This window comes from Perognathus longimembris, chromosome 14 (genome assembly GCF_023159225.1).
Source record: "Perognathus longimembris pacificus isolate PPM17 chromosome 14, ASM2315922v1, whole genome shotgun sequence".
In the NCBI taxonomy this organism is placed as follows: Eukaryota; Metazoa; Chordata; class Mammalia; order Rodentia; family Heteromyidae; genus Perognathus; species Perognathus longimembris.
This window is the reverse complement of record NC_063174.1, coordinates 40,164,698-40,191,457: the sequence shown is the minus strand read 5'-3', so window position 1 is coordinate 40,191,457 and position 26,760 is coordinate 40,164,698. Positions and strand designations below refer to the sequence as shown.

Genomic DNA, 26,760 nt, shown 5'->3' with positions numbered 1-26,760 from the left:
TCCTAAGCTTCTCCCCACACAACACGAGAAGTCCCCAGAGAGACTGGGCTGTCAGAAAACAGTCACTGCCTATGAATGCAGAAATCCTGCCTCAGCACTCTTCTTGATCCATAGCCCCACATCCAGAGACTTCTCCCAGCAGATGGGGATGCATTGTGACCTCTATGGCAGCCTTGTGACCTTCCCATAGAAGTCCAGTCCCCACTGGAGGAAGTGAGCATGCTCAGACAATGTCACCCCCCCCCCCCCCCCCCCGCCAATGGGAACAGCATACTTCCCTCTCTTCCGCTCCCTCTCAGGTTTCTTTCTGATCAATCATTCTCAACACTGTATTTGCTATTCTCTGTTTAGAAGCAGAAAGGTTTGCAGAGTTTCAGGACGGAGTGAGGAACCACACAACGCACTACCAGAGTGACACAAGTAATGACACTGTTGTTCATTACTTCTGAGTAATTTGTTCACTGGGATGGAATCCAGAGTTTTGGACACCTTTTACCATTAGGCTATACTCTTAGCTCCAATAATTAAGATAGTCCTTTAGCACACAAAATACTAAAACATACATGTCCTTTAAGTTTACAATTTGTTCCAAAAGCATTCACAGTGATGCAAAATTTTGTAAGAAATATATTCCAGAAACAAAGAATTAAGAATATAATTGAGGGCTGGGGATATAGCCTAGTGGCAAGAGTGCCTGCCTCGGATACACGAAGCCCTAGGTTCGATTCCCCAGCACCACATATACAGAAAACGGCCAGAAGCGGTGCTGTGGCTCAAGCGGCAGAGTGCTAGCCTTGAGCAAAAAGAAGCCAGGGACAGTGCTCAGGCCCTGAGTAAGGCCCAGGACTGGCAAAAAAAAAAAAAAAAAAAAAAAAAAAAAAAAAAAAAAAGAATATAATTGAGGGCCTGGGAATGTGGCTTAGTGGTAGAGTGCTTGCCTAGCATGCATGAAGCCCTGGGTTCCATTCCTCAGCACCACATAAAGTGGTAGAGTACTAGCCTTGAGCAAAAGCAGCTCAGGGACAGTGCCCAGGTCCTGAATTCAAGCCCCAGGACAAATATATATATATATATGTATATATATATATATATACATATATATATATACTTGAGGCAGATGCTGGTGGCTCATAACTGTAATCCTAGCTACTCAGGCTGTGATCTGAGGTTTGTGGTTTAGCTTGGGCAATAAAGTCTGTGAAACCCTGATCTCCAATTAACTACCAAAAAAGCTGGAAATAGAACTCTGGCTCTAGTGTTACACCACTAGTCTTGAAAAAAATAACAAAAGTTTAGGGATAGCACCCAGGCCCTGAGTTTAAGCCCCAGGACTGGCACACACACACACACACAAAGAACTGGGGCCCTGGCACAGTGTTCAAGCCTCTAATTCCAGCTACTTGAGAGGTAGAGATTGGGAGGACTGTGGTTTGAAGACAGACCAGGCAAACTAGCAAGATCTCAACAAGAGCAAGAGCTCTATAATATGAAGGTCAAGAAGCACAGGTGGGAGGGTAGTGACCTGATGCCAGTTCTGGTAAACATGTAAGCGGTAAACAACCTGCCTAGCAAGTTCCAGGCCCTTAGTTAAAACCCCAATGCCTCCTAAAATTTTTCTTCAGCATCAGTGGAGGGCCACTTCCAGGGTTTCCATAGTGAGATTCAAATACTCAAGATTTTACTTTTTACATGTAAGAGTGTTGTATTTGCATATGATTTATGTCCTCACTTCAAACCATCTCTAGGTTTTGGTACCCACTACCATGCAAATGGGATGTAAATAGGTGTTATATTGCGTGGCTCAGATAATAGAAACAAGACAACATTCTCTTCATGTTCAGTACAGAGGCAAATTGTTTTTCACAATCTTTGATCTGTTGTTGGTGAATACACAGACACGGCCCCATGGCTATGTGGTTGTCATAAATGGCTCCAGCGATCTGCATGGCTGAGGGGCTCTGTGGCCAAAGCAGGGGTGGGTGAATGGGCTTCCGTAGCGCCATGCGTCCCAGGCTGCTGGAACATCTGGGTGCTGTCTCTCCGAACCCAGGGCCTGAGCAACAGTGTAACCTGAGCTGCCACGAAGCACTGTGACGGAACATGGCCAGAGACTGCAAAGCACCCACTCTGAAGTTCTTGGGAAACAACCCGGATGTCCTCCTTCATGTCTTCCCGGGCTGGGAGCTGCCCGGGCCCTTGGCTGTGGAAAGCCCTTCTCTCTCCTCCTAGTGGCTGGTGCCGCTCCCAACCCCAGCTTCTCCATGGGGAGAACGCCCGCCACCAAATACAATGGCTTGCTTCAAATGCTGATGTGTGCTGATAAAATAGAATCATAAACACAAAACACCAGCATTGGGCTATTAATTTAAACGCTGTTGCCATTTTGTTTTGCAGTGTCAGGCAAAGGGCTCAGCCACTGCACTATACCCCTGGCTCCTAATTCAAATCCTGCCCTATGGTTGGAGACAAAAAGTAATGGAAGAAAAACCAGGCGAGAAAGCACTTCACAGCCACTTTATTCTTCTTTAATTGTCTTTGGCCACACATCTTATTTGTGGAAAGTGTTATGACAGTGAGGCCGTTCGCTGCATCACAGGAGAGGGCAGCTCTGGACTGTGGGGGACCACGGGGTACGCGACACCTGCCCCATGACAGAGCCGCCTCAACATGCCGAAGACAACTGCCGTGGGGCTGATGGGAAGGACGGGAGCAGAGAGGGCATCTGGGCAGGGGAACTGACGAATGTCTTCAGATTAGGAATTTGGTGGAAAATCCAGAATTTACTTAAGGATGACAGGGAGTTGCTGAGTGATAGTTCCATTAGTTCTGGAAATTACTACATTTGGAACCCCAGGTGAAGACTTTCAGGATACAGCTGCCCCAAATAAGTTCAAACAGCTACCACAGAGGGTACCGAGCTTCAATACTCAAGAATCAACCTGTACTTTGGATGGGACTCAGAGTGGGGAAGGAGGGTGGAGAAGTCTTATTGAAAAATGTCATGTGTGCAGCACTAGTCTGGAGGTGGATGCCTGAGCCGCCGTGCCACTGGGCTGCTGGTGCCCGCTCCTCACACACCTCCTAGAGAGCTTCAGAATCCAATGCATCTGCATTTCCTAGCTGGATGTCCGGGGTGCCGTTCAAGGTGAAGCGTCCTGCTGGCTTTAAACTGCTCGTTCATCCTCTTGGGAGTGGGAGTCCTGAGAGTGCGCGGCTGGCAGAAGCCCTGGAGACAAGGGGTGCGCTGCTGAGGGGGCTCAGCAGCTTCTTAGCCCATCGTGCTTCCCTGTCAACCCTGTCCCTCAAACCTGGTAGTTGTGCACCAAGGGACAGAGTCCACGGCCATCAAAGATGTTGAAAACCGTTGTCCGTGACACCTCCTTCCAATGTCCAATTGTGCAGGTGGCCGGGAAAAGTTGGAAGGAAGATGCACAAGTCCAGCTGGGAATCTTGACTTTGTTAGACCGGGGATGCCAAAAAATCACCATGGTCTTCCCCAGATTTTATTACAGTCAAAGCAGAAACATTCATGGGATTCTGATCGCAAATATGCTAGATATAAAATTGATGGAATGCTAACTGGTCCATAAAGGGCTGTACAAGGTAATCTGTGGCAAAGTAGAAAACAAGCCCAAAGGTGATGGAGATGGGAAGAGCTGGCAATGCTTTCTTGAAAATGGCGAGGAGTAGTAATGTAAGGCACAGACCCTGCGGAGGAGATGGGAAAAGACACATGCTCACTTGAGGTATACAAGCATCCCCGCAAAACAACTCAGTAACAAATCTTGGTTAAATGAATGCTATCCCTTGGAGTTAAATTGACATTTCATTAAATCAAGAAGCACAGCTATAGAGAGAGGAAAAAAAAAGTAGCTCCCACAGCCAGTTCTCATTATGCATAGCTGTAGTGACAGCTTACTAAAGAGGAGGAGGAAAAAGTGTGCAACACTATATCTGGCTTATGTAGTTTCTTGATAAAAAGGAGACCACATTTACTTTCCTTCAACTACAGAGCTCATTATGCATACACACACATTGTTGGTATTCCAGTCTCAAAAGAAATAGAATCTGAAAGAAAAGAAAATTATTTTTTGGGAAAAAAAAAGCCCTATAAGTTCTGTAGATAGTAGATCTCTGAGTGATTTGGGTTTGACTGGTTAAAATCCCAGGAGCAGCCAGGAGCCGGAGGCTCATGCCTGTAATCCTAGCTACTCAGGAGGCTGAGATCTGAGGATCATGGTTTGAAGTCACCAGGGCAAGAAAGTCCATGAGACTTCAAAAAAAAACAGAAGTGGAGATGTGGCTCAAGTGGGAAAGTGCTAGACTTGAGTGAAAAGCCCCAAGACCAACAATAACAAAAACCCCAGGAGCAGAGAACATACTTTATGCTTTGGGGGGGACAAAGAAATGCTCACAAAAACTGATAAGAAAAGCTGGTATGTGGGAAGTATATACTGCTTTCTTGTAAACACAGAAGTATATAATATAGTTCATTTTAATACCATGCCTTAATCACTGAGACACTAGCTGTAAAGACTGGAGGTTGGCCTCTACTTCAGATTCAGAATCAAAAACGCTCTTCTTCACAGATGTAACACATGGCTCAATGGTAGACCTTAGGCCTAAGTCCTCAGCACCTACCCCCATAAAAAACAACGAAATATAACACAGCCAATGAATGCTTTCCAAGCGAAAAAATTCACCTCAAAAGAGAAATAAAGTGCATGCAAATTGTATTTATGGTAAGTCATATATACAGGCACCAAATAAATATATACGCCAAGGCCCTTACCTAAACTCATCTACCTTCACTCATGTGGTATGCATGAACAGCACCCATCTTGAGTAGAGTGAGCAATATGGAATAGTTTGTGCACTATTTACTTGTATCACAGGTGTGGATTCCTGGGCCTCACGCATGGGTCCCACATGACCAGTGTCTCTCAGTGGGCTTGCTGCTTAAAGTAACCCTGGTGCTGCTAAATCCCCAACCTTGCCATGTCAGTCAGGGTCGAATCCCTGCCGACCCCTTTCAGACTCAGTTCTAGGCTGCAAACTTCCTATGTATCTCTGCTGCGGGGCTCCAGGAAAGGCTCCTAGTCAGAAGTACTCTTGAGAACTACACAAACAAATTAAGTATACTAACTCACAGCTGAGCACACAGTGTGACAGCTCCCAGGTGACTAGTGTGTGGTGCAGTGCACAGTCACTCAGGAAAGGTCTAGTTATCTGCGTTTTTTAAAGTTCCCTTCTCAGGTGACTGGAGCTCTCAGCCCACTTGGAGTCAAAGGCAAACTGCTTTTTTTTTTTTTTCCTTTTGCCAGTCCTGGGCCTTGGACTCAGGGCCTGAGCACTGTCCCTGGCTTCTTTTTGCTCAAGGCTAGCACTCTATCACTTGAGCCACAGCACCACTTCTGGCCTATTCTATATATGTGGTGCTGAGGAATCGAACCCAGGGTTTCGTGTATATGAAGCAAGCACTCATGCCACTAGGCTATATTCCCAGCCCCAAAGGCAAACTGCTTTAAAGATGCAGAGAAACTCAGAACTGAGACATAAGTCCTGACACATTCTTTTGTAGTGGATACTCACAATTAATATGGCTACAAAACAGGCAATGGTTGTGTTCCAGTCTCCGCTGGCGGTCGCTGAGGCTTTGCCAACCAGAACACTGTAGAAAATGAAATCTCCCAGCCCAAGTTTTACTCCCCCTAAAAGGAAGAAAATTATGAATGTAAAAGTCTGTCATTCTTTGCTAAGAGTTCATAATCCAAAAATATTACAGAGTGGGGCACAGTGGTACAACCTGTAGTAATAGCTATTTAGGAGGCTGAGGCAGGAGCAATGCTGGAGCCACAAGTTCAAGACCACCTTCAGCAACACAGCAAGACCCCATATCAAGAAACAAGAGGGTTTGGAGGTGTGGCTCAGGTGGTAAGAGTGCCGGCCAATGAACAAAATTGTCAGATAACAAGTTTGAGTCTCAGTTAAAAAAAAATACTGAAAAATAAAATATAATCCTATACCGAATTAACAATGAGTTAAGTTTTGTTCTTTGTATATTTCTAAAGAAACCAACAGTTATTAGTGAAACAATAAAATAGGGAGAAGCAGAGAAAAGGCGAATAGCAGAGAAAGAGAAAGCACCCCTGACATGCAGAGCTGGGGGCTGAGGGTCCACATTTTTGGTTTTCCACAAGGGTCTAAGGTCTTATGGCATCTCAATAGTTGCTGCTGTTATGTACCATAACAATTACAACAAACCATACTTGTCACTGAGTTCCTAGTTTACTCTATCAAGCATCTGTACAACTACATCCTTATAAAGCCCCTGAGCAGCCTGAATGAGCTATAACTTTATAAAATTCACCTATTATGCTAGTGAGAATGTCAGTTATTAGCCCAGATAAAGAAAATACTGATGTGAAGTTATCAGAGGGCAATGATTGGGCTTTCCTTTTAAAAAATGAAAAGTTAGCTGATGCCAGGGGCTCACACCTGTAATCCTCGTCACTCAGGAAGATGAGATCTGAGGACTGGGTTTTGAAGCCGGCCTGGGCAGGAAAGTCCATGAGACTCATCTCCAAGTAAGCACAAAAAGGCAGAAATAGAGCTGTGGCAGAAGTAGAGTGCTGGCTTTGAGCACAAAACTTAAGGACAGTGCTCAAGCCTAGAGTTCAAGCTCCAGGACTATCAAAGAAGAGACATGGAAGAAGTAAAGAGAGGAAATCTGCAAGTTAAAGGCATAACTAAAGAATTATGCTGTGACTGTGGTCAAAAAGGAAAGAGGAGCAGGACAGGAGGGGTGACCTAACTCTTAGGTCAATTTGAGGGTAGACAAGAAACCAGCAGTGGCAAACAGACCAGCATAAAAGCACAGACACTGGCATCTAGCTGCCTAGAACATTCAAGTCACCACTGAAGCTGGCTGTGACAGCTGCAAAGCTCAGAAAAGCACCAAAGTCAGGGATGTGTTGAGGAACGCTTGGCTTGGAAGATTTAGGGAAGGCTATACAAATCCTCTGCTCAAGCTGAAGGATAATGTGAAGGCCCAGTGATGAATGACCAAAGACGCTAAACAATCTAGGTGTTTCTTTTTTTTTTTTTTTTTTTTTGGCCAGTCCTGGGCCTTGAACTCAGGGCCTGAGCACTGTCCCTGGCTTCTTTTTGCTCAAGGCTAGCAGTCTGCCACTTGAGCCAGAGCGCCACTTCTGGCTGTTTCTATATATGTGGTGCTGAGGAATCGAACCCAGGGCTTCATGTATATGAAACGAGCACTTTGCCACTAGGCCATAATTAACAAATGGTACAACATTCTATCTTACTGGCATAAAAATGTTCTACTTTATAAAATAAATGCCAACAATCAAGTTGTAAAAGATAAATATAAAAAACTAAAAGGCAGAACTTGGTCTATTAGCAGTCTTAACTATTTCGCAGTAAAAGCTATAGTGTTGTTTAGCACTGTGTCAATTCATCTATCACAGTATTCATTTCATTCTTAAGATTTGATAAAGCCACTACCTGAAGGGACCCACGGCCTGGCAAGGTAGAGAAATGTACATACTCTCCTCTGGATCTTCGCTGGTTAGGATGCTGCTGGAAAGCTCCTGGACGGCAGCGCGCGTCTCGGATGTAGAGCGATGAGGCCCTAGATGGCTGTCCCTCTGGGCTTCCCACTCCTCACTGAAGCCGCCATCATCGTTCTCTGAACTAGCCTCCTGTGCCTCCCTTTCTGTGCCTTTAAGAAAAAGAAGAAAGTACAGCTCTAATATCTAGAATGATTTCCTTATATCTTCAAGGAAATCAAGTGGAGAGAGTGACAACCCGAGGTCATGGTGGTTAGGGTGGCCGGCTCCTTCACCACCAAGCAGGGCCAGCGCACCCCCGCAGCCCGCCTGCCTTGCTGCCACTCCCCGGTGAGAAGCACACAGCACAGCGCTGCTTCACTTGGCTTCCACCCCTCACCCATGGCACTGGTCAAGCCAAGTCAAGCATGATGATTTCTCCATTCCTCTTCCCATGGAAAGCCCTGTGCCCGAGGGGCTGCCACCTGGTACCAGCCAGTGGGTGTTGAGCAAAGTCTGCTGGAATCTGAAACATTTTTCTCTTTCTTTCCACTTTCCAAGGAAGAAACCAACAGTCACTTCCCTTGTATGTTACCAACTCCCGATACGATTCTTGTAACTGCACCATCATGAGCATGAGCAGCAGTGAGTCAGGATTAACCAGTCCTACAAATGCCTTCCCCTTCTGGGTGTCTTCTTGTCCCACCCAGAACACATTTCTTCCAGGTTTATGGCAACTGACTTCAGTTTGCAAGTTCTTTGTAGCTAAATGGTACTCATCACTGGCTTTAGTAACTCAATCTGACTGGATAATAATAGTATAAAGCTTGAGAGGTTTTCATACATGAAAAATATTTAAAAATATATAAATGAAGCTCACCATTCTCCTTTTCCTCTCTCCTCTTTATGGCAGACATTGAACTTAGAGCCTTCATAAATGCTAGGCAAATGGTTTACTACTGTGCTGTACTTGTTTTATTGTAGATAAGCTAGACTTCAACCTCCTGAGTAGCTAAGTTGATAGCCACTGGCACCTGTCTAGTTGTACTAAAGGGTTTCAACTCAACATGTTACTTTATGTGCACCTCGTGTGTGTGTGTGTGTGTGTGTGTGTGTGTGTGTGTGTGTGTGTGTGTAGATGGGTAGGTATAGATATAGATATATATGGAGTCCCTGAGATCCTTAAGTATTTGTCTGTTTACTGGAGATTATCACAGCTCTTTTAGGAGATTCTCAAAAGCATCTAAGACCAAAGAAAGAAGCTATAAGATGGCAATGACCATGCAAAACAAAAACTCCCGAAAAAAAGCTACCTACTCTGCGTGTTGTATTTGGAGTTTTTGGACACTCTTCTTTGGGCTTCTGGGTCTCCTTCGGCCATATTCACCAACCACACCATTGTAGCTATAGAGAAAGACAAAATTCCAGCAGGTGAGAAGCAGAAACACAGAAGGAACTGCATAAGCTCATAGTAGGCCTTACTTCTCTATAGAAACCAGCAATCTCTGCAATGCTGCCTTAAGCATTCGGAGTTCTTTTTGCTCAAGACTAGAGCACTACCACAGTGAACCACAGCACTACTTCCAGTTTTCTGGTGGTTATTTGGAGATAAGAGTTTCACAAGGGGCTGGGAATATGGCCTAGTGGCAAGAGTGCTTGCCTCGTATACATGAGGCCCTGGGTTTGATTCCCCAGCACCACATATATAGAAAATGGCCAGAAATGGTGCTGTGGCTCAAGTGGCAGAGTGCTAGCCTTGAGCAAAACAAGCCAGGGACAGTGCTCAGGCCCTGAGTCCAAGCCCAGGACTGGGGAAAAAAAAAAAGAGTTTCACAAACTTTGCTGCCAAGGCTGGCAGTAACAAGGCTGGCTTTGAACCAAGATACTCAGAGCTTGGCCTCCTGAGTAGCTAGGATTACAGGCCTGAGCTACTGGCGCCTAGCCTTTTGTTTTTGGTTGTTGTTGGTGGGGCTTGAACTCAAGTGTCTGGGCTCTGCCACAGTGCCACTTCCAAGACTGACTTGTTGGGGCTAGGAATGTGGCTTAGTGGTAGAGTGCTTGCCTAGCATGCATGAAGCCCTTGGTTTGATTCCTCAGAACCCACATAAACTGAATAAAATTAAAGCTGGAAGTGGCACTGTGGCTCAAGTGGTAGAGTGCTAGCTTTGAGCATTAGGAAGCCAGGGATGGTGCTCAGGTCCTGAGTTCAAGCCCCAGGACTGGCTTGTTTTTTTTGCCGGTCCTGGGGCTTGAACTCAGGGCCTGGGTGCTGTCCATAAACTTTTTTTTGCTCAAGGCTACTGTTCTACCACTTGAGCCACAGCACCACTTCTGGCCTTAAGTATTCTTAACCACATTTAAATGTATATTCAAAACCACACAAGATTCTCTTTGACTTCAAAAGATTCTGAAAAACTGAATGTATTAATTCAATACTATTCTGAAATACTTACAGGAATAAATGAGCGCTGGAAAGAGAGTTTCATTTCTCTCTTGAGCTGTTTCAACCAGCATACGAAGTGGACCTTTGGGGCATAAAACAGCCACTAAATCTAGAAAGAGAAAAACAAAAAGTGACATCTGATCAAATGTATTATATTGTCTAAATGGTTGTGGTATGGAAGGATTAACTGGAGGAAAAGGATTCAGGGTTTTTGCTTGTACAAAAATGATATTGAATGAATATGAAATAATGGGCAGTGAACTGGTAGGAGAAAAATCAACTTGAATCCTAAATAAAATTTCATATGTTTACAATATACAAAAGATAGTAATGCTGGGTGCCGGTGGGGCATGCCTGTAATCCTAGCTACTCAGAAGGTTGAGATTTGAGGATCACAGTTTGAAAGATTCTATCTCCAATTAACCATCAAAAAAGCCAGATTGGAGGCACAGCTCAAGTGGCAGAACACCGGCTATGAATGAAAAAATAAAGGTTTGAGGTCTTGAGTTCAAACTCCAGTAGCAGCAAATGCACACATGTACACATGCACTCTCTCTCTTTCTTTCTTTCTCTCTTTCTCTCTCTCTCTCACACACACACAGAGACACAACAAAAAGGGTTTGGGACTATGTCTCAGTGGCTCAGTGGTAGGATGTCTGCCCTGAGGTGAAACCACACAAGGGAAAGGGATTTGTTTTAATCTGAAATAATGAGATCTTCAGCTTGTTTGAAGCTGCCATATCCTGTAATTATTTTGGTTGTTATGACATACTTCCCCTTATAGAATTTTGAAATGAAAAAATTCAAGTTATTTTTAGAGTAATTAAAGTGAATGAAAATTAAGAAGCGTCAATGGCAGAAATAATGTAATACAGTGGAAAGAACATTGGAAAGCATTCAGATCCTATCAAACTACAATGAGCTTGTGTGAGAAATTTAGCTGTATAAACTGCAAATGTCCTAGCAGAAATAAGCAGCAACTACTTTATTCACAGGATTTTATATTTTCAAAGACAGCTAACATTTATAATTTCCATTTGCAGTAACTGACACTTCAGGTTTAAATAAATTATGGTCACAAAGCGAGTAAGTGAAGAGAGTCTGGGTCTCAAGCTTTCCATCTTCAGGAGATGGGGAGGGAGTATGAGTGTGTGTGTTTTGCTGAGGAGTGAAAGAAACCAGGTCCTCTTGAGTGCCAGGCAAGAAAGAGTTCTGCCTACATCTCCAGCTCAAGTTTTTGAGATGGGATCTTGTTGTGTTATGGAGGCTCACCTTGATCTCACAGCTCAAATGATCCTCCTGCCTCAGGCTGAGCAGATGGGACTGTAGGCATGCAGTACTATGCCTGGCACAGAACTGTCATTGAACTGAGCCAGCTCTATTTGATTTCCCTAGGCCTTCTGTCAATCAAATGGAGATGGCAAGGTCTCATACTGTGGGTCACACACCCTTCAGTAAGTATCTGAATAGGATAAGCCACCATGGTCTTTACAACATAAAGGCCACTGACTGACCTAAAAACAAATGTCTTTCTAGCTTTCTTGTGAGGCAAGGGCTCCTTGGCTGGTGTATGTTCTGACTTAAGGACCCACACAGTTGATAAAGATCTTGACTCTAACATTTTCAAGTAAGTTTAAATTTTTTTACTTTTTTTTTTTTGCCAGTCCTGGGCCTTGGACTCAGGGCCTGAGCACTGTCCCTGGCTTCTCTTTGCTCTGTCACTTGAGCCACAGCGCCCCCTCTGGCCATTTTCTGTATATGTGGTGCTGGGGAATCAAACCCAGGGCTTCATGTATACGAGTCAAGCACTCTTGCCACTAGGCCATATTCCCAGCCCCAGTTTAAATTTTTTTAAAGATTTGCTTTTACCATGGAAGTGAAAGGTTTTTGTTTTGGGGGAAGGGACCTCCTCTCTGCCCCTGTTTATTATTATATCCACAGACCTCCATTAGATCTCACTTCAAATAAGGAAAACAGTAATTGTGACCATTTCAGAGATAAAAATCTGATGCTCAGAACTCTCTTATTTATTTATTTATTTTTAGAATAGTAAGACCTCAGTCCTCAGGCCTCTACTTCCTGAATGCTGAAATAACAGGCATCTGGAAACTGTGGTTCAAAGCCAGTCTGGGCAGGAAAGTTGGTGAGACTCTTATCTACAATGAACCACCAAAAAGCCAGAAGCAGAGTTGTAGCTTAAGTGACAGAGCACCAACCTTGAGCAAATAAAAATAAGTTCTGGGACAGGTGCCCAGGCCCTGAGTTCAAGCCCTAGGATCAGCGTGTACATACACATAAAACTGAATTGAAGATTTTGTGTCAGGAACTCTACTAGTACTTCTCAACATATATTCAATTCTCTGAACACTTACAATTCGTTTGGTTCTCTATTTACAAATGAGGAAATGAACCATATAGTGTCTCAAGTCTATAATTCTAGCTACTAGGGAGGTAGAGATCAGAAGGGTGTGGTTGGAGGCCAGCCTGGGCAAAAAGTTATTAAGACTTCATTTTAACCAATAAGCCTGCTGTGGTAGTGTGCATAGGTTGGAGAATTACAGTCTGATGCTACCCAGGCAGAAATGAAAGATTCTATCCAAAAAAAGAATATCTAAAGTGGGCTGGGAATGTGTTTTAGTGGCAGAGTGCTTGCCTAGCATGCATGAGGCCCTGGGTTCAATTCATTAGCACCACATATATAGAAAAAGCCAGAAGTGGTGCTCTGGCTTCTAGTGGTAGAGTGCTAACCTTGAGCAAAAAGAAGCCAGGGACAGTGCTCAGGCCCTAAGTCCAAGCCCCAGGACTGGCAAAAAAACAAAAACAAAAACAAAAACCTAAAGTAAAAAAGGATTAGCAGTATGGCTCCAATAGTAGAGCACATGCCCAGCAAGTACAAGGCCCCCAGTTCAAACTCCAGTAATATCAAAGAACAAAACCAAAACAAAACCCCACAAATGAGGAAACTGAAGGCCCCAAAGCTAATTACTTCCCTAAAATTCACAAACTGTTGATGGCAGAGAATTTTTGTTAGTCTTTTTTTCAGTAGTGCTTGGGATCAAACCTAGGGCCTCTTGCATGCTAAGAGATGGGTGTTGAATCTAGGTCTTGAGGCAGAAATCCACAGCAGTAATAAAACATTGTAAAGACCTCAACCTCAGGGATTCAGAATACCAGATAGATACACACAAAGGTCTTTTTTAAATGACCAGAAGTGAGGAGACGACACGTTGTGACAGACAGGGGTCTTGGGTTTTACCATATACAGAGATCACAGCCAAGATGAGCCACGCAGTCCACTCAGGGAGGTACTTGATGAACACCAGGGCCATGAGCGCACTGATCATGATGAGATAGGCCTGCTGCAGCCGCAGTGGACCTTTCCAGTGAATGGAAATCATTCCCACCACACCAAAATTCCAGATCAGGAGCGCGACTGTGATGTAGTCCACTGCCACATTGTATGTCTTAAACACTTCCCTAAAAGGAAGAAAAGGGAAAATGAACGTGATTACAACTCCTTCCACCTTCCCACAGGCACCAGGCCCTCCAGGGACTGTACCATTTGCCCAACATTTTTCTTTTCTTTACTTTTTGGGCCAGTTGTGGGCTTGAACTCAGCATCTGGGCACTGTCCCTGAGTTTCTTGAGTTTCTTTTTGCTCAAGGCAAGTACTCTACCACTTGAGCCACAGCACCACTTCCCGGAGCTTGAACTCTTGGACTTGATGCTCTTGTTTGTCTTTTTCACTGAAGGCTGATGCTCTGCCACTTGAGCCAGGCCTCCACTTCTGGCTTTTTGCTGGTTAGTTGGAGATGCGAGTTGCCATGGTTTTAAAATGTAATCCTCAGATCTCAGCCTTCTGAGTAGCCAGCATTACAGGATTACAGGTTTGAGCTACCAGAATTCAACTTGCTTAGCTCTGTGTGGGGGGTGGGGGTGGGGTTACTGGAATTTGAACTCAGGGTCTTATGCTGGCTAGGCAATTAATTGTACTACCACTTGACACATGAGTCCAGACCTGTGCTTTGTTTTTCAGATAAGGGTTTGTGCTTTTGCTAGGGGTGTCATCACTTTGCCATCTTCCTATCTCTGGCTCCTAAACAGATGCGATTATAGGAGTGGTTAGCACTTTCTCTAGTGAAAAACAAAAGCAATATTATATAACTATGGAGGATGCCATGGGTAGTTGAGAAAGAAAATGTTTAAAAATAAACAGTTATAAGGATTATTTAAGAAGAGGATTCTTCTCCCACTTTGAAATTCCAAATTAAATGCTGCAATTTAATTATTTAATTATATTGCTACATGCACTAAGCACTTGGAAATCCCCACACTCAAATAAAGCAAAACAAAATGAAACACCAATCTATTTTTTTTTTTTTTTTGCCAGTCCTGGGGCTTAAACTCTGAGCTTAGACACTGTCCCTGGGCTCCTTTTTGCTCAAGGCCAGCACTCTACCACTTGGGCTACAATACCGCTTCTGGCTTTTTCTGTAATTAACTGGAGATAAGAGTCCCATGGAGTTTCTAGCCCAGGCTGGCTTCAAACCATGATCTTCAGTTCTTAGGCTCCTGAGTAGATAGGATTACAGGTGCGAGCCACCAGCACCCAGTTGAAACAGCAATCTTTAAATAGCTAATACATGAATTAGATAGAAAATTCACAGGATACAATGAGAAGTTTCCCTTCCCATTTTGCCTCTCTAGAGGAATGCACTGTATTCCTCTGCATCATTACTGTGTATTCTTACAGAGGAGCTATGTTAATACTTTATTTATTTTGGCCAGTTGTGGCCCTTGGACTCAGGGCCTGAGCACTGTCCCTGGCTTCTTTTTGCTCAAGGCTAGCACTCTGCCACTTGAGCCACAGTACCACTTGTGGCCGTTTTCTATATTTGTGGTGTTGGGGAATCGAACCCAGGGTTTCATGTATATGAGGCAAGCTCTCTTGCCCCTAGGCCATATTCCCAGCCAATACTTTATTTTTAATTACTGGCCTTTTTGCTCACAGCTGTCACTTCATGAACTTGAGCCACACTTATAGCTCTGGCACTTTTTGCTAGTTAATTGGAAATCAAAGTTTTTTGTATGTGTTTACCTAGGCTGGCTTTGAACCTGGATTCTTAAATCCCAGCCTCCCGAGTAGCCAGGATTATAGGCATGAGCCCTAGTGCCTAGCTTGTGTCTACTGTCCTAAATGCCAGCCTGAAGCCAGCTAGCTTTGGAACTTATGGATGCCTTATCCTTCTTTACATGGGCAACTTCATATGTGATTACATTTTCCTGTTTGGTTTTTCTTCAATTGTTTTATTCTGTTTTAGAATAAAAACCTTGCTTAATATCATAAAGTGTACTACAGGTATGCCATGCTGCCAATTGTTACCAGGATAACAAATGCTCCAGCCAGTGACCAGAGTCACTTTAAAGAGAAAAACCAACTGAAAAAAGGAAAGTTTAAAAATTAATTCTTATCTAAATCCTTTTGTTTTTTGCCAGTCCTGGGGCTTGAACTCAGGGCCTGAGCACTGTCCCTGGCTTCTTTTTGCTCAAGGCTAGCACTCTGCCAACTTGAGCCACAGTGCCACTTCTGGCCTTTTGCATATATGTGGTGCTGGGGAATCGAACCTAGGGGTTCATGTATACGAGACAAGCACTCTTGCCACTAGGCTATATTCCCAGCCTTTGAAATCTTTTTTAAACATCGATTCACAGATTTTAAGTTGTATGATAGAGTCAGGCTGAAAATTAATTGTGGTTGTGAATTCTTCCACTTCTATTTCTTAAAAGCAAGGAACAAGAAAAGAATATGTCTATCAATAATACTCATTTTTAATACATTAAGTATGACATATGTGTGGAAATGCTCTTAACCTAAGAGTAACTTATCATTGGTACATGGCTTTGAGTAAAGTAATGAGACCTGGAGTTAGTATCTGAAAAGTAATACTAAAGTGTTTATTACTTACCCCAGGTAAATGAATGAAAAAAAAAACAGCAACAATAGAGATGAAACAATCAGCCAGGCATGGATGACCTAGAAAAGAAAGCATTTCAATATAATTCACAGATCCCATAGCTCTTTGAAGAGTGTGCATTTCTTACTTCGGAAAGAGGGGGGGGGGGGGACTGGGAATGTGGCTTAGTGGTAGAATGCTTGCCTAGCATGCATGAAGCCCTGGGTTTGATTCCTCAGCACCACATACACAGAAAAAGCCAGAAGTGGTGCTGTGGCTCAAGTGGCAGAGTCCTAGCCTTGGGCAAAAGAATCTCAGGGACAGTGCCCAGGCCCTGAGTTCAAGCCCTTGGACTTTTCCAAACAAAAACAAAACCAGTGTGTGGGCCAGGCTTTGGTGGATTGTGCCTGTAATCCTAGCCACTCGGGAGGCTGAGACTTGAGGATGACAGTCTGAAGCAGGCTGGGCAGGAAAGTCTGTGAGACTCTTATCTCCAATTAACAACCAGAAAACCAAAGTGGCACTTGTGGCTCAAGTGGTAGAGCACTAGCCTTGAGCTGAAGAGCTCAGAGACAGTGCTCAGGCCCAGAATTCAAGCCCCACAACCAACAAAAATCAAAACAAAACAAAAAAACACAGTGTGTACTAGGTGCCAGTGGCTCATGTCGCTAATGCTAGCTACTCAGGAAGCTGAGATCTGAGGATTACAGTTTGAAGCCAGCTGGGGCAGGAAAATCCCCAAGATTCTTACCTCCAATTAATCACCAATAAAGCTGAAGTAGAGCTGTGGCTCAAGTAGGAGAACACTACCCCTGAGCACAAAAGCTCAGGGGACTGTATTCAGGCACTGAGTTCAAGCCCCCCAATAGGCATGCATATACGGATGGAGGACTGTGCCAAAGATTAAATGCAGGGTCCGTTGCATGTTAAGGAAGCACTCTACTGAGTTATACCTCATATTTTGCTTTTGTGTGTATGTGTACCAGTCCTGGAACTTGAATTCCTTGCTTGGATACCATCTCTGAGCTTTTGTGCTCAAGGCTAACACTATCATTTGAGCCATAGCTCCGTCATCACTTTTTGGTGCTTAATTGGAGGTAAGAGGCTCATGGAGTTTCCTGCCCAGCCTGGCTTTGAACTTCAATCCTCAGATCTCAACTTCCAGAGTAGTTAGGATTACAGGGATGTGCCACCAGCTCCTGACTGAGATGTAATTTTCAAAAATAAAAGTATATATCCTTAAATAACAAATTATTAAGAGAAATTAGAGATGACACATAAACTTTAAAATAACATTTTCAATAAAGGAATTTTATAGTATTTCTGTAATAAGTAAGAACATGTTTTCTAGTGATGATTAACACTCTTCCTTTCTAGGAAAAAAGGTGATAAACTCTTATGTTGCAAATCCCTAGTTGAGCTTTCCTGTGCTGAAGTTGTTAAACAGAGAGCCCTATTTCAGTGCCCACCAGTGAGGACCTTCTCTACTCCTGAACTGTCCAGGTCAGAAATCATGTGAATTGAATTAAGTCACAGTTCTATTTTTTTTGCCAGTCCTGGGGCTTGGACTCAGGGCCTGATTGCTGTCCCTGGCTTCTTTTTTGCTCAAGGCTAGCATTCTACCACTTGAGCTACAGCGCCACTTCCAGCCTTTTCTATATACATGATGCTGAGGAATCGAACCCAGGGCTTCAGGTATACGAGGCAAGCACTCTTACCACTAGGCCATATTCCCAGCCCTAAGCCACAGTTCTTTTTATTTTTTTTTATTTTTTATTTTTGGCCAGTCCTGGGCCTTGGACTCAGGGCCTGAGCACTGTCCCTGGCTTCTGGCCATTTTCTGTATATGTGGTGCTGGGGAATTGAACCCAGGGCCTCATGTATACGAGGCAAGCACTCTTGCCACTAGGCCATATCCCCAGCCCCCCTAAGCCACAGTTCTATCTGTAACAAATGATGTGAAATAATTATGTTTGTAGTTTCTACCTTTGTATGGTGTGTTGTTTTAAGATGCTTGTGCTCCTTGTAGACAATGCACAATCAAACACTGCTCTGAGAAATCCTCAGGGTTTTTTTTTACCAAGCAGGTCCTGGCAAGTTTCTCAATCGCTGGCTCAAAAGCTGCTTTTACTTTATACTGCAGGTCAAAGTCAACAACTTTTTTCTATAAAACAGGCTGTGCTTGCTAAGACTTGAACATTAAACTACAAAACAATCAAATGAACAGGTATGGAAGTCTGGCTGGACAGATTTTAGACTGTCTCAAATTTACCATAACTAAAAGGTGCACAGAGATAGACCCAATATACTGAGATAGGTTTTAGATATGACAGAGTAGGCACATTCCACTGTCTCTCCAGTGAATGCAGCTACAAGACCTGGATGGAAACATGAACATATGCTGCAGCTGGCTGAAAATTGTGAAAGGGAGAGAGGCAGGAGGGCCGGGGTCTACTACCACATGATTATGAGTTCACCTCCCAGTTCCATCCATTCCACCTGAGCCAGCTTTAGCAAGACAATGGCACCCCAGAAGAGAGCTGTGGATTGATTTCCCCTATAAACACTGTTCTCTCAGGCCCAAACAATCCTGAATGGCAGCAGTGGAGCTGAGCAGATTAAAATTTAGGAAAAGAGGGACTTTCCTCTCTGGTCAGAGCAGCACAGCCCTTCCTTTATTTCACTCTTGGACCTCCCACTAGGAAAACAAGCCCAACTTTCTGCATGGAGGGATGGAATAAAAAAGCCCATAGAGTCAAAATGCCAGCGGCTCACAATAATCCTAGCTACTTATTCAGGAGGCTGAGATCTGAGGATCATGGTTCTAGCCAGGGCAGGAGACTGAGACTCATCTCCACTAAACTACCAAAAAAGATGGAAGTAGAGCTGTGCCCACTAGATTTGAGCAAAAACAGCAATCTTTACGAGCTGTTCATGAAGATGTGAATCCACCTAAAGGTGAGCAGGCAGAGACGTAACTACGCACCTCAGAGCAGTCAAGCTCTGGTAATGGAATTCCAAGAATAGTATCAGCTACAGGGCGGCACAAATGTAGACTAGAAAAACAATGCAAAGACTTAGAAAACTGAACTCACCGGGTGAAACTTGTGGCCTAACCCAACCACATCAACTGCCAACAAAACAAAAACAATGTTTGCCTTGAGGTTTAAACTAGACTGACTTTACAACATAATATTAAAATACCCAATATACAATCCAAATTACTTGGCATATAAATATCAAGGGAAAAATTCAATTTGAATGAAAAAAAAAAAGACAACAAGAATGCCAAGGTGAGACAGACGCTAGATGTTCGATGTCTTTTCGTCCCTTTTTCCTTGTCAGTACTAGGGTTTGAACTCAGAATCTTGGTTCTCACTTGCTTTGGCTTTCTCACTCACAGCTGGCACTCTACCAGTTGAGACACATCTCTACTCCCAGTTTTCCTGGCTAATTAGAGCTAAGAGTCTCTTGGTTTGTCTGCCTGGACTGGCTCCAAACATAAACCCTTAGCTCTCATCCTCCTAAGTAGATAGATGTGAGTAGCTGCTGCCTAGCTTCTAAGTCTGTTCTTTTCTTTGTCAGTATGGGAGTTTGAACTCAGGGACCTGTGATTGCTAAGCAAACACTCTTACCACTTGAGCCACTCCATCAGTCCCTGATGTGGAGGTTATTATGACTGGGTCATGCTCTGTGCTAAGGCTGGCATGAGCTGTGATCCTCTTACTTGTGCTTCACTTAGTTGCTGGAATGACAGGCATGTACCACTGTTTCCAGCCATAAACATTTATGCCTGAGCTGGCCTTGAACTGTGATACACCAATCTCCACCTTCCAAGTAGCTAGGATTATAAACTTGGGCCACCGCACCTGGGTCAAGTCTTTAAGCAGTTATTGATTATAAAAATGCTTTAAGAAGTAAAGACAAAACTCTTAAGATGAAGAAAATACAGTTGAGGGGATGAAAAAAACAAAGAAGAGCCCAATAAAAAATTTAAGGCTAAAAAATGTAGTAACCAAAAAAAAAATGTAGTAACAGCTAGGTGTGGTAGCATGCACCTGCAATCCTAGCATGTGGGGATGAGCAGGAGGATCCTAAGTTTGAGGCCAGTCTTGGTTACATAGACTCTATCTTTTGAGAGAGAGAGAGAGAGAGAGAGAGAGAGGCATCAAAACTCCCTGGACAGGCTCAGTAATGGCATGTAAATGACAAGGAAAAAGTGTGAAAGAAACAACAACAAGAAAGACTGGGAAATAAATACACAGGACCTCAACACACACACACACTTATAATCCTACCTACTCAGGAGGCTGAGATATGAGAATCACAAATTGAGGTCAGCAGAAAATGTGAAGCTCTTATCTCTAATTAACCAACAAAAAGCTGCAAGTAAGGCTATGGCTCAAGTGGCAGAGAGCCAGATTTGGTCAAGTGAGAGCACAAAGTCTTGAATTCAAGCCCCAGTATCAGCACACACATGCACACAAATAAAAAGATTTGAAGGGGTCAGGCGCTGGTACCTCACACCTATAATCCTAGCTACTCAGGAGGCTGAGCTCAAAGCACTGTGATTCAAAGCTAGCCAGGACCAGAAAGTCCATGAAACTTATCTCCAATTAACCACCAGAAAACAGGAAGTGGCGCTGTGGCTCAAAGTGGCAGAGTGCTAGCCTTGAGTGCAAAGGCTCAGGGGCAGCACCCAGGCCCCACAGCTGGGGAAGGAAAAAAAAGATTTGAAGAAAGAGTATCAAAATCACCTGAGATGGAAAGAAGGTCAAAATAAAGGAGATAGACAAGGGGGACCTATGTACAAAAATCAGTAGTTTAATATGCTTCCACTCTGGGTCTTGAAAAGGTATGTATTTTAAGTTTACTAGATACAAGTAAAAGGCAAATGAGAAGTGCTGTTAATAAGCTATTAAGTGATTGCATGGGAAAGTACAGTTACACTGGTGAGTGTACAATTTAACAGTGACTAGATCCTACTTTACCAATTAAAGAGTAAGACCCATGAGTCAGTTTGTTTTTGTGGTGTTTGAAAGGAAGAGGACAAAGTTGAGGCAGTGAAGTAAGAAATCAAGGTGTGGAAATCGTGTAGAAAGGACAGGCCTCTGAACTGTACAGGAGGAACAAGCAAAAGTAGCGGATTAACTAGCTACGGGTATTATGCCAGATAAACCATGGTAATGACTGCCAAATTAAAAGCTAGAAGGTCTTACCACAGCAGACCACAAGACAATGGGATGATAGAAAATACAATTATATTTCTGTGCTAGAAAATATCTGAGAAGAGCTCATATACACCAAGAAAAACAATAACAAGGAGCCTAAAAAGCAGAACTTCTGGAATAAAAATACTGAATTAAAAGGTGCATTTTAGGATGCAAACTTAAGTCATGAGATGAAGTATAATTTTTTTTGGTCTTTTTTGTTGTTGTTGTCAGTAGTGGAGCTTGAACTCTGGGCCTGAGCACTGTCCCTGAGCTCTTCAACTCTACCACTTGAACCACAGCACCAACTTCTGGTTTTCTGGTGGTTAACTGGAGGTAAGAGTCTCACAGACTTTCCTGCCCAGGCTGGCTTTGAATTGCCATCCTCAGATCTCAGCCTCCTGAGTAGCTAAGATTATAGGTGTGAGCCACCGATGTTCCACTGAAATATAATCTTTTAAGGGGCCTGGGAATATGGCCTACTGGTAAAGTGCTTGCCTAGCATACATGAAGCCCTGGGTTTGATTCCTCAGCACCACATATATAGAAAAAGCCAGAAGTGGTGCTGTGGTAGAGTGCTAGCCTTGAGCAAAAAGAAGCCAGGGACACTGCTCAGGCCCTGAGTTCAAGTCCCAGGACTGGGGAAAAAAAAGGATATATATATATAGAGAGAGAGAAATATAATTTTGGTAGCCAATATGCCAATATAAGTAAGTTCAAAGTTGAGCAGATATAACTAAGGGAAATACTGGAAACACACATGATCTGTTTCCACAGAGGCACTAAAAGAGAAAGCACATTTTAGGGCACCAAGAAATGAATGTGAGAGGAGTTCTAAAAATATGGCTGTGTGTACATGCAGACCAGTCTCTGGGCTCAAATCCCCATACTGACCCATTGGCTTCTGACCTACACCAACTGTATAGCCCTTGACTTTGTAGCCTACTTATAAAACTAGGGTAGCAGCAGGACCTACATAAAGCTAGTAAGAAGATTAAACAAGGCCAGGCACTTTACTTCACACCTATAATACTCAGGAGGTAGAGATCAAGAGATGGGTCAGAAGTTGCACTATGGCTCAAGTGCTATCCTTGAGCAAAAGAAGCCTAGGGACAGTGCCCAGACCCTGAGTTCAAGTCCCAAGATTGGCAAAAAATGAAAAATAAAAAATGGACTAGGTGGGGATCAGCAGCGGGCAGCCTGCTTAGCAAGTAGACTCAGAGTTCAAATTCCAATACTATATACATAAAGAGAAAGAGGGAAACTAACCACCAGAAAAATGAAAGTAGTGCTGTGGCTCAAAGTGGTAGAGCACTAACCTTGAGCAGGAGAGCTCAGGGACAGTGCCCAGGCCCCAAGTTCAAGCCCCATGACTGACAAAAGAAAAAAAAAAAAAGTTTCCTGCCAGGCACCTCATGCCTGTAATCCTAGCTACTCAGGAGGCTAAGATCTAAGGATCACAGTTCAAAGTCAGCCTGGGCAAGAAAGTCTATGACTTTTACCTCCAATTAAGCACCAAAAATGATAGAAGTGAAACTGTGGCTCAAGTGGTAGAGTGCTAACTTTGAGCAAAAAAAAGCCTAGGGAAAGCACCCAGGCCCAGGGTTCAAGCCACAGGATTGACATAATCACACACATATACACACTCACACACACAGACAAAAGCTTCCTGAACTGTCACCACCATACAGACCTTTCATTTTCAATGGTCACCATATAATAATGTCAGACCACAGATGGAAAAGTTCAACAAGCAAGCTAATCATTATAATATTAAAGTTTGTGAGCATTAAAGGCTATGTGACCAGCTAAGTGCAAATTAAGACATTTTGTTTATCTATAAATTGGTATAGTTCTTTACAAAAATCAATGCTGGGCTGGGAATGTGGCTTGGTAGTAGAGAGCTTGCCTAGCATGCATGAAGCCCTGGGTTCAATTTGTCACTATCACATAAACAGAAAAAAAAAAAAAAAGCCAGAAGTGGCACTGTGGCCCAAGTTGTAGAATGCTAGCCTTGAGCAAAAGAAGCTCAGGGACAGGGCCCAGGCCCTGAGTTCAAGCCCCAGGACTGGCAAAAAAAAAAAAAATTCAATGCAGGAAAAACATACTCTCAATCACTATTCATTTGAAATACAAATTGATTTAACTTCCTTGAAGGAATGGTGAATACTAAGAGTAAAACACAGACAATTTGCCCCAGAAATTCCACATCTAGACTATTACCCTAAAGAAGTAACTGTAAAAGTTTTTACATAAAGATTACTGATTTTTATAATACCGAGTAACAGCCAACAACACTAGAGAAATCAGGAGACATTACATTATATTCACTGAGTTAAACATTATGTAGGTATAGAAACATTTGTTCTTGAAGAACAAAGCAGAACACAAAGCTTACCTTATAGCACCTGTATTTATAAAGAACCACCAGGAGGATAGTCATGACAACGATGACACTGATCATGATGGCAGCATTCAGAATGGAGTGCAAGGCTCTCTGGCCCACTGTCTCAGTGTCTTCTGTGAATGGGGTGTAGATTCTACAAAACAAAATACAAAAGTCTAGCTAAGTGTTAATGGGACTCCCTCCAACACCACAGTTTGTTGTCTTTAATTAACACTTCAATTGCTTCAGAATAAAAGGAAGTATCTAAGCTATGGAGATGAACTTACATGTGAACCAGGCAGTGGCTCCATCTAGTGGAAACTTTTTTTTAAACTGCTGCTGAATTTTATTGTAACATGTAATTTTTTTTTCCTTCTTATTTATTGTCAAAGTGATGTACAGAAAGGTTACAGTTTCATACATTAGGCCTTGAGTACATTTCTTGTACTGTTTGTTACCTCCTCCCTCATTCCCCTCTCCCCCTGCCCCCTTTCCCTCTCCTCCCATGAGCTGTTCAGTTAGTTTATACCAAATGGTTTTGCAAGTATTGCTTTTGGAGTCATTTGTCTTTTTATCCTTTGTCACTCGATTTTGATATTCCCTTTCACTTCCCTAGTTCTAATATATCCAGTGTACTCAGAAGAGATACAGTAATAGTGCAGGGACAACCACAGGAAGGGGATACAAAAGGATCATCAACAATAGAAGCTATGGTTTCACATGACATGTGCAACATGTAATTCTTATTTTTTTTTGGCCAGTCCTGGGCCTTGAACTCAGGGCCTGAGCACTGTCCTTGGCCTCTTTTTGCTCAAAGGTAGCACTCTGCCACTTGAGCCACAGCAACACTTCTGGCTATTTTCTATATATATGGTGCTGGGGAATCGAACCTAGGGCTTCATGTATATGAGGCAAGCACTCTTTGCCACTAGGCCATATTCCCAGCCCTAGTGGAGGCTTTCTATTCAAATGATTACCTCATGCAATGTTTTCCTCACAGCTTCTTAATAACCTGTTAAACAACCAGATTCTGTCAAGTAAACTACTCAGGCTGACAAGTGGTTGTCAGAGGAAGATAAGACGGCTCATAACTATTATCTTTTATCTGTATGGTGACTGCAACTTAAGTTATCTTGACTTAGCATCACACATCCATCTTTCCCTTGTTTCTCACTCACATAAAAATCACTTTTATTCTAGGTTCCAATGTTCCCTCCCTAAAGGCTTTATTTCTGCCTCTCTATATAGGTGTGGCCATGAAACTAAGTAATGGCCATGAGTTCTAAGCAGATGTGTTATACAAGGAATTTCTCAGAAAAGAATATTGAAAAAAGAAGTCATCTATCCCTTTCTACTCAAATCCTTCCTGCTATATGAATGAAGAATGGAGCTCCAGTCTGCTCCCTGACCAATGGTGAAGCTGTTATACCAATCTTCACTGCCAGTTTCTTCTTTTTTTGCTGGTATGGTCTTAGGGATTGAACTCAGGGCTTGGGTGTTATCCTTAAACTTTTTTGCTCCAGGCTAGCACTCTACCACTTGAGCCACAATTATGCTTCCAGCTTTTTTGGTGCTTAATTAGAGATAAAGAGTCTCACAGACTTTCCTGCTTGGGCTGACTTCAATCCTCAATCCTCAGATTTCAGTCTCCTACGTAGCTAGTATTTAAGCATGAACCATGCGTGTCTGGCTTGAGTGTCTAGTTCTATACTCCTCTATGGAATTTCTTTTCTTTCTTTTGTTCTTTTTTTTTTTTTTTTTGATCAGTCATGGGGCTTGAACTCAGGGTTTGGGCAATGTCCCTGAGCTCTTTTTGCTCAAACCTAGCACTCTACCACTTGTGACTCTAGCCACAGCACCACTTCCAGTTTTCTGGTGGTTCGTTGGAGATAAGAGTCCAACAGATTTTTCTTCCCAGGCTGGCTTTGAACCACGTTCCTCAGATCTCAGGCTCCCGAGTAGCTAAGATTACAGGCAGGAGCCACCAGAGCCTGGCTCTCTATGGGATTTCAAATTATTTTTACCATCTGACTTTCTGTGACAGGGTCAACAAGCTTTCTGTAAAGGACCAAGTGGTAAGCACTTTAAACTTTGTGGGTCACATGGTCTCTGTGGAAACCATTCAATTCTCCTACTGTGGTGTGAAAGCAGTGATAGACAAAACATAAACAAATGGATATGGTCAGGTGTTTAGTCACAAAACAGAAGGTAGCCAGATCTGACCTGTGGTTGTAGTTTACCAATCCTTGGCAAAACTAACTTACATAGATAATATTCCCCAAACCTTTTGACACTATTATTTCTGACTCCTGCCCTCTACTTGTGTCTTAGCCATACTCTCAAAAAGCTAGAAGCACCGGGTGCTGGTGGCTCATACCTGTAATCCTGGCTACTCAGGAGGCTGAGATCTGAGGATCATAGTTTAAAGCCAGCCCAGGTAGGAAGGCCCATAGGACTCTTATCTCATTAACCACCAGAAATCTGCAAGTGGCATGTGGCTAACAGTGGTAGAGCACTGCTCAAAGTGGTAGAGCACTAGCTTTGAGCAAGAGTTCAGGGACCATGCCCAGGCCCAAGACCAGGAAAAAAAAAAAGGCTAAGAGCTTAGTTTTTAGAACACTTTGTTGTTTTGTGGACACTTTCCAACTTTTCATTCTAAAACTCCCTTAAAACTCTTCCTCAACTCTAGTTCCCAGAGATGGAACTAAATGACATCTGAAATGAGCATTTTTCTTGGGTGCCAAGGGCTAACATTAAGAGCTCCACACAAAGCTCCCTAAGTCTAGAGAATACCAGCTTGCACTAGTTATTCATCCACTCAATAAGTAACTATGTGTCACCCTGGAGACAATCAAAAAGGAAATCACACATTAAGTAATGCAAATAAACATACTATTTTCAAATTGTGACAAACGAAAAAGTATAGGATGCTAGGGAAAAGAAGGATTCAATACTGTTTGGAGGTAAGAAAAGTTATTTGTCAGGAACTAACAGTTCAGCCAAAATGAGAAAGATGCTGAGAATTGGGGGCTGGGGATATGGCCTAGTGGCAAGAGTGCCTGCCTCATATACATGAGGCCCTGGGTTCAATTCCCCAGCTCCACATATACAGAAAACAGCCAGAAGTGGTGCCGTGGCTCAAGTGGCAGAGTGCTAGCCTTGAGCAAAAAGAAGGCAGGGACAGTGCTCAGGCCCTGAG

The 26,760-nt window shown here is 43.2% G+C and overlaps 1 protein-coding gene across 4 annotated transcripts in view; it reads right to left on the bottom strand.

The window, feature by feature from the left end:
- Positions 1-2,498: 2,498 nt before the first annotated feature.
- The window catches only part of Psen1 (presenilin 1), a 43,480-nt gene continuing 19,218 nt past the window's right edge, over positions 2,499-26,760 (bottom strand). For all 4 annotated transcript variants that reach the window (XM_048362699.1, XM_048362702.1, XM_048362701.1 and 1 more), the window contains 8 exons: positions 23,574-23,715; positions 15,978-16,045; positions 13,268-13,488; positions 10,022-10,120; positions 8,886-8,972; positions 7,568-7,741; positions 5,593-5,711; positions 2,499-3,708 (listed from right to left, as the gene is read on the bottom strand). In XM_048362699.1, coding sequence (XP_048218656.1) covers positions 3,553-3,708; positions 5,593-5,711; positions 7,568-7,741; positions 8,886-8,972; positions 10,022-10,120; positions 13,268-13,488; positions 15,978-16,045; positions 23,574-23,715 — 1,066 coding nt within the window. In that variant the 3' untranslated portion in view covers positions 2,499-3,552. The remainder of the gene's footprint in view (positions 3,709-5,592; positions 5,712-7,567; positions 7,742-8,885; positions 8,973-10,021; positions 10,121-13,267; positions 13,489-15,977; positions 16,046-23,573; positions 23,716-26,760) is intronic.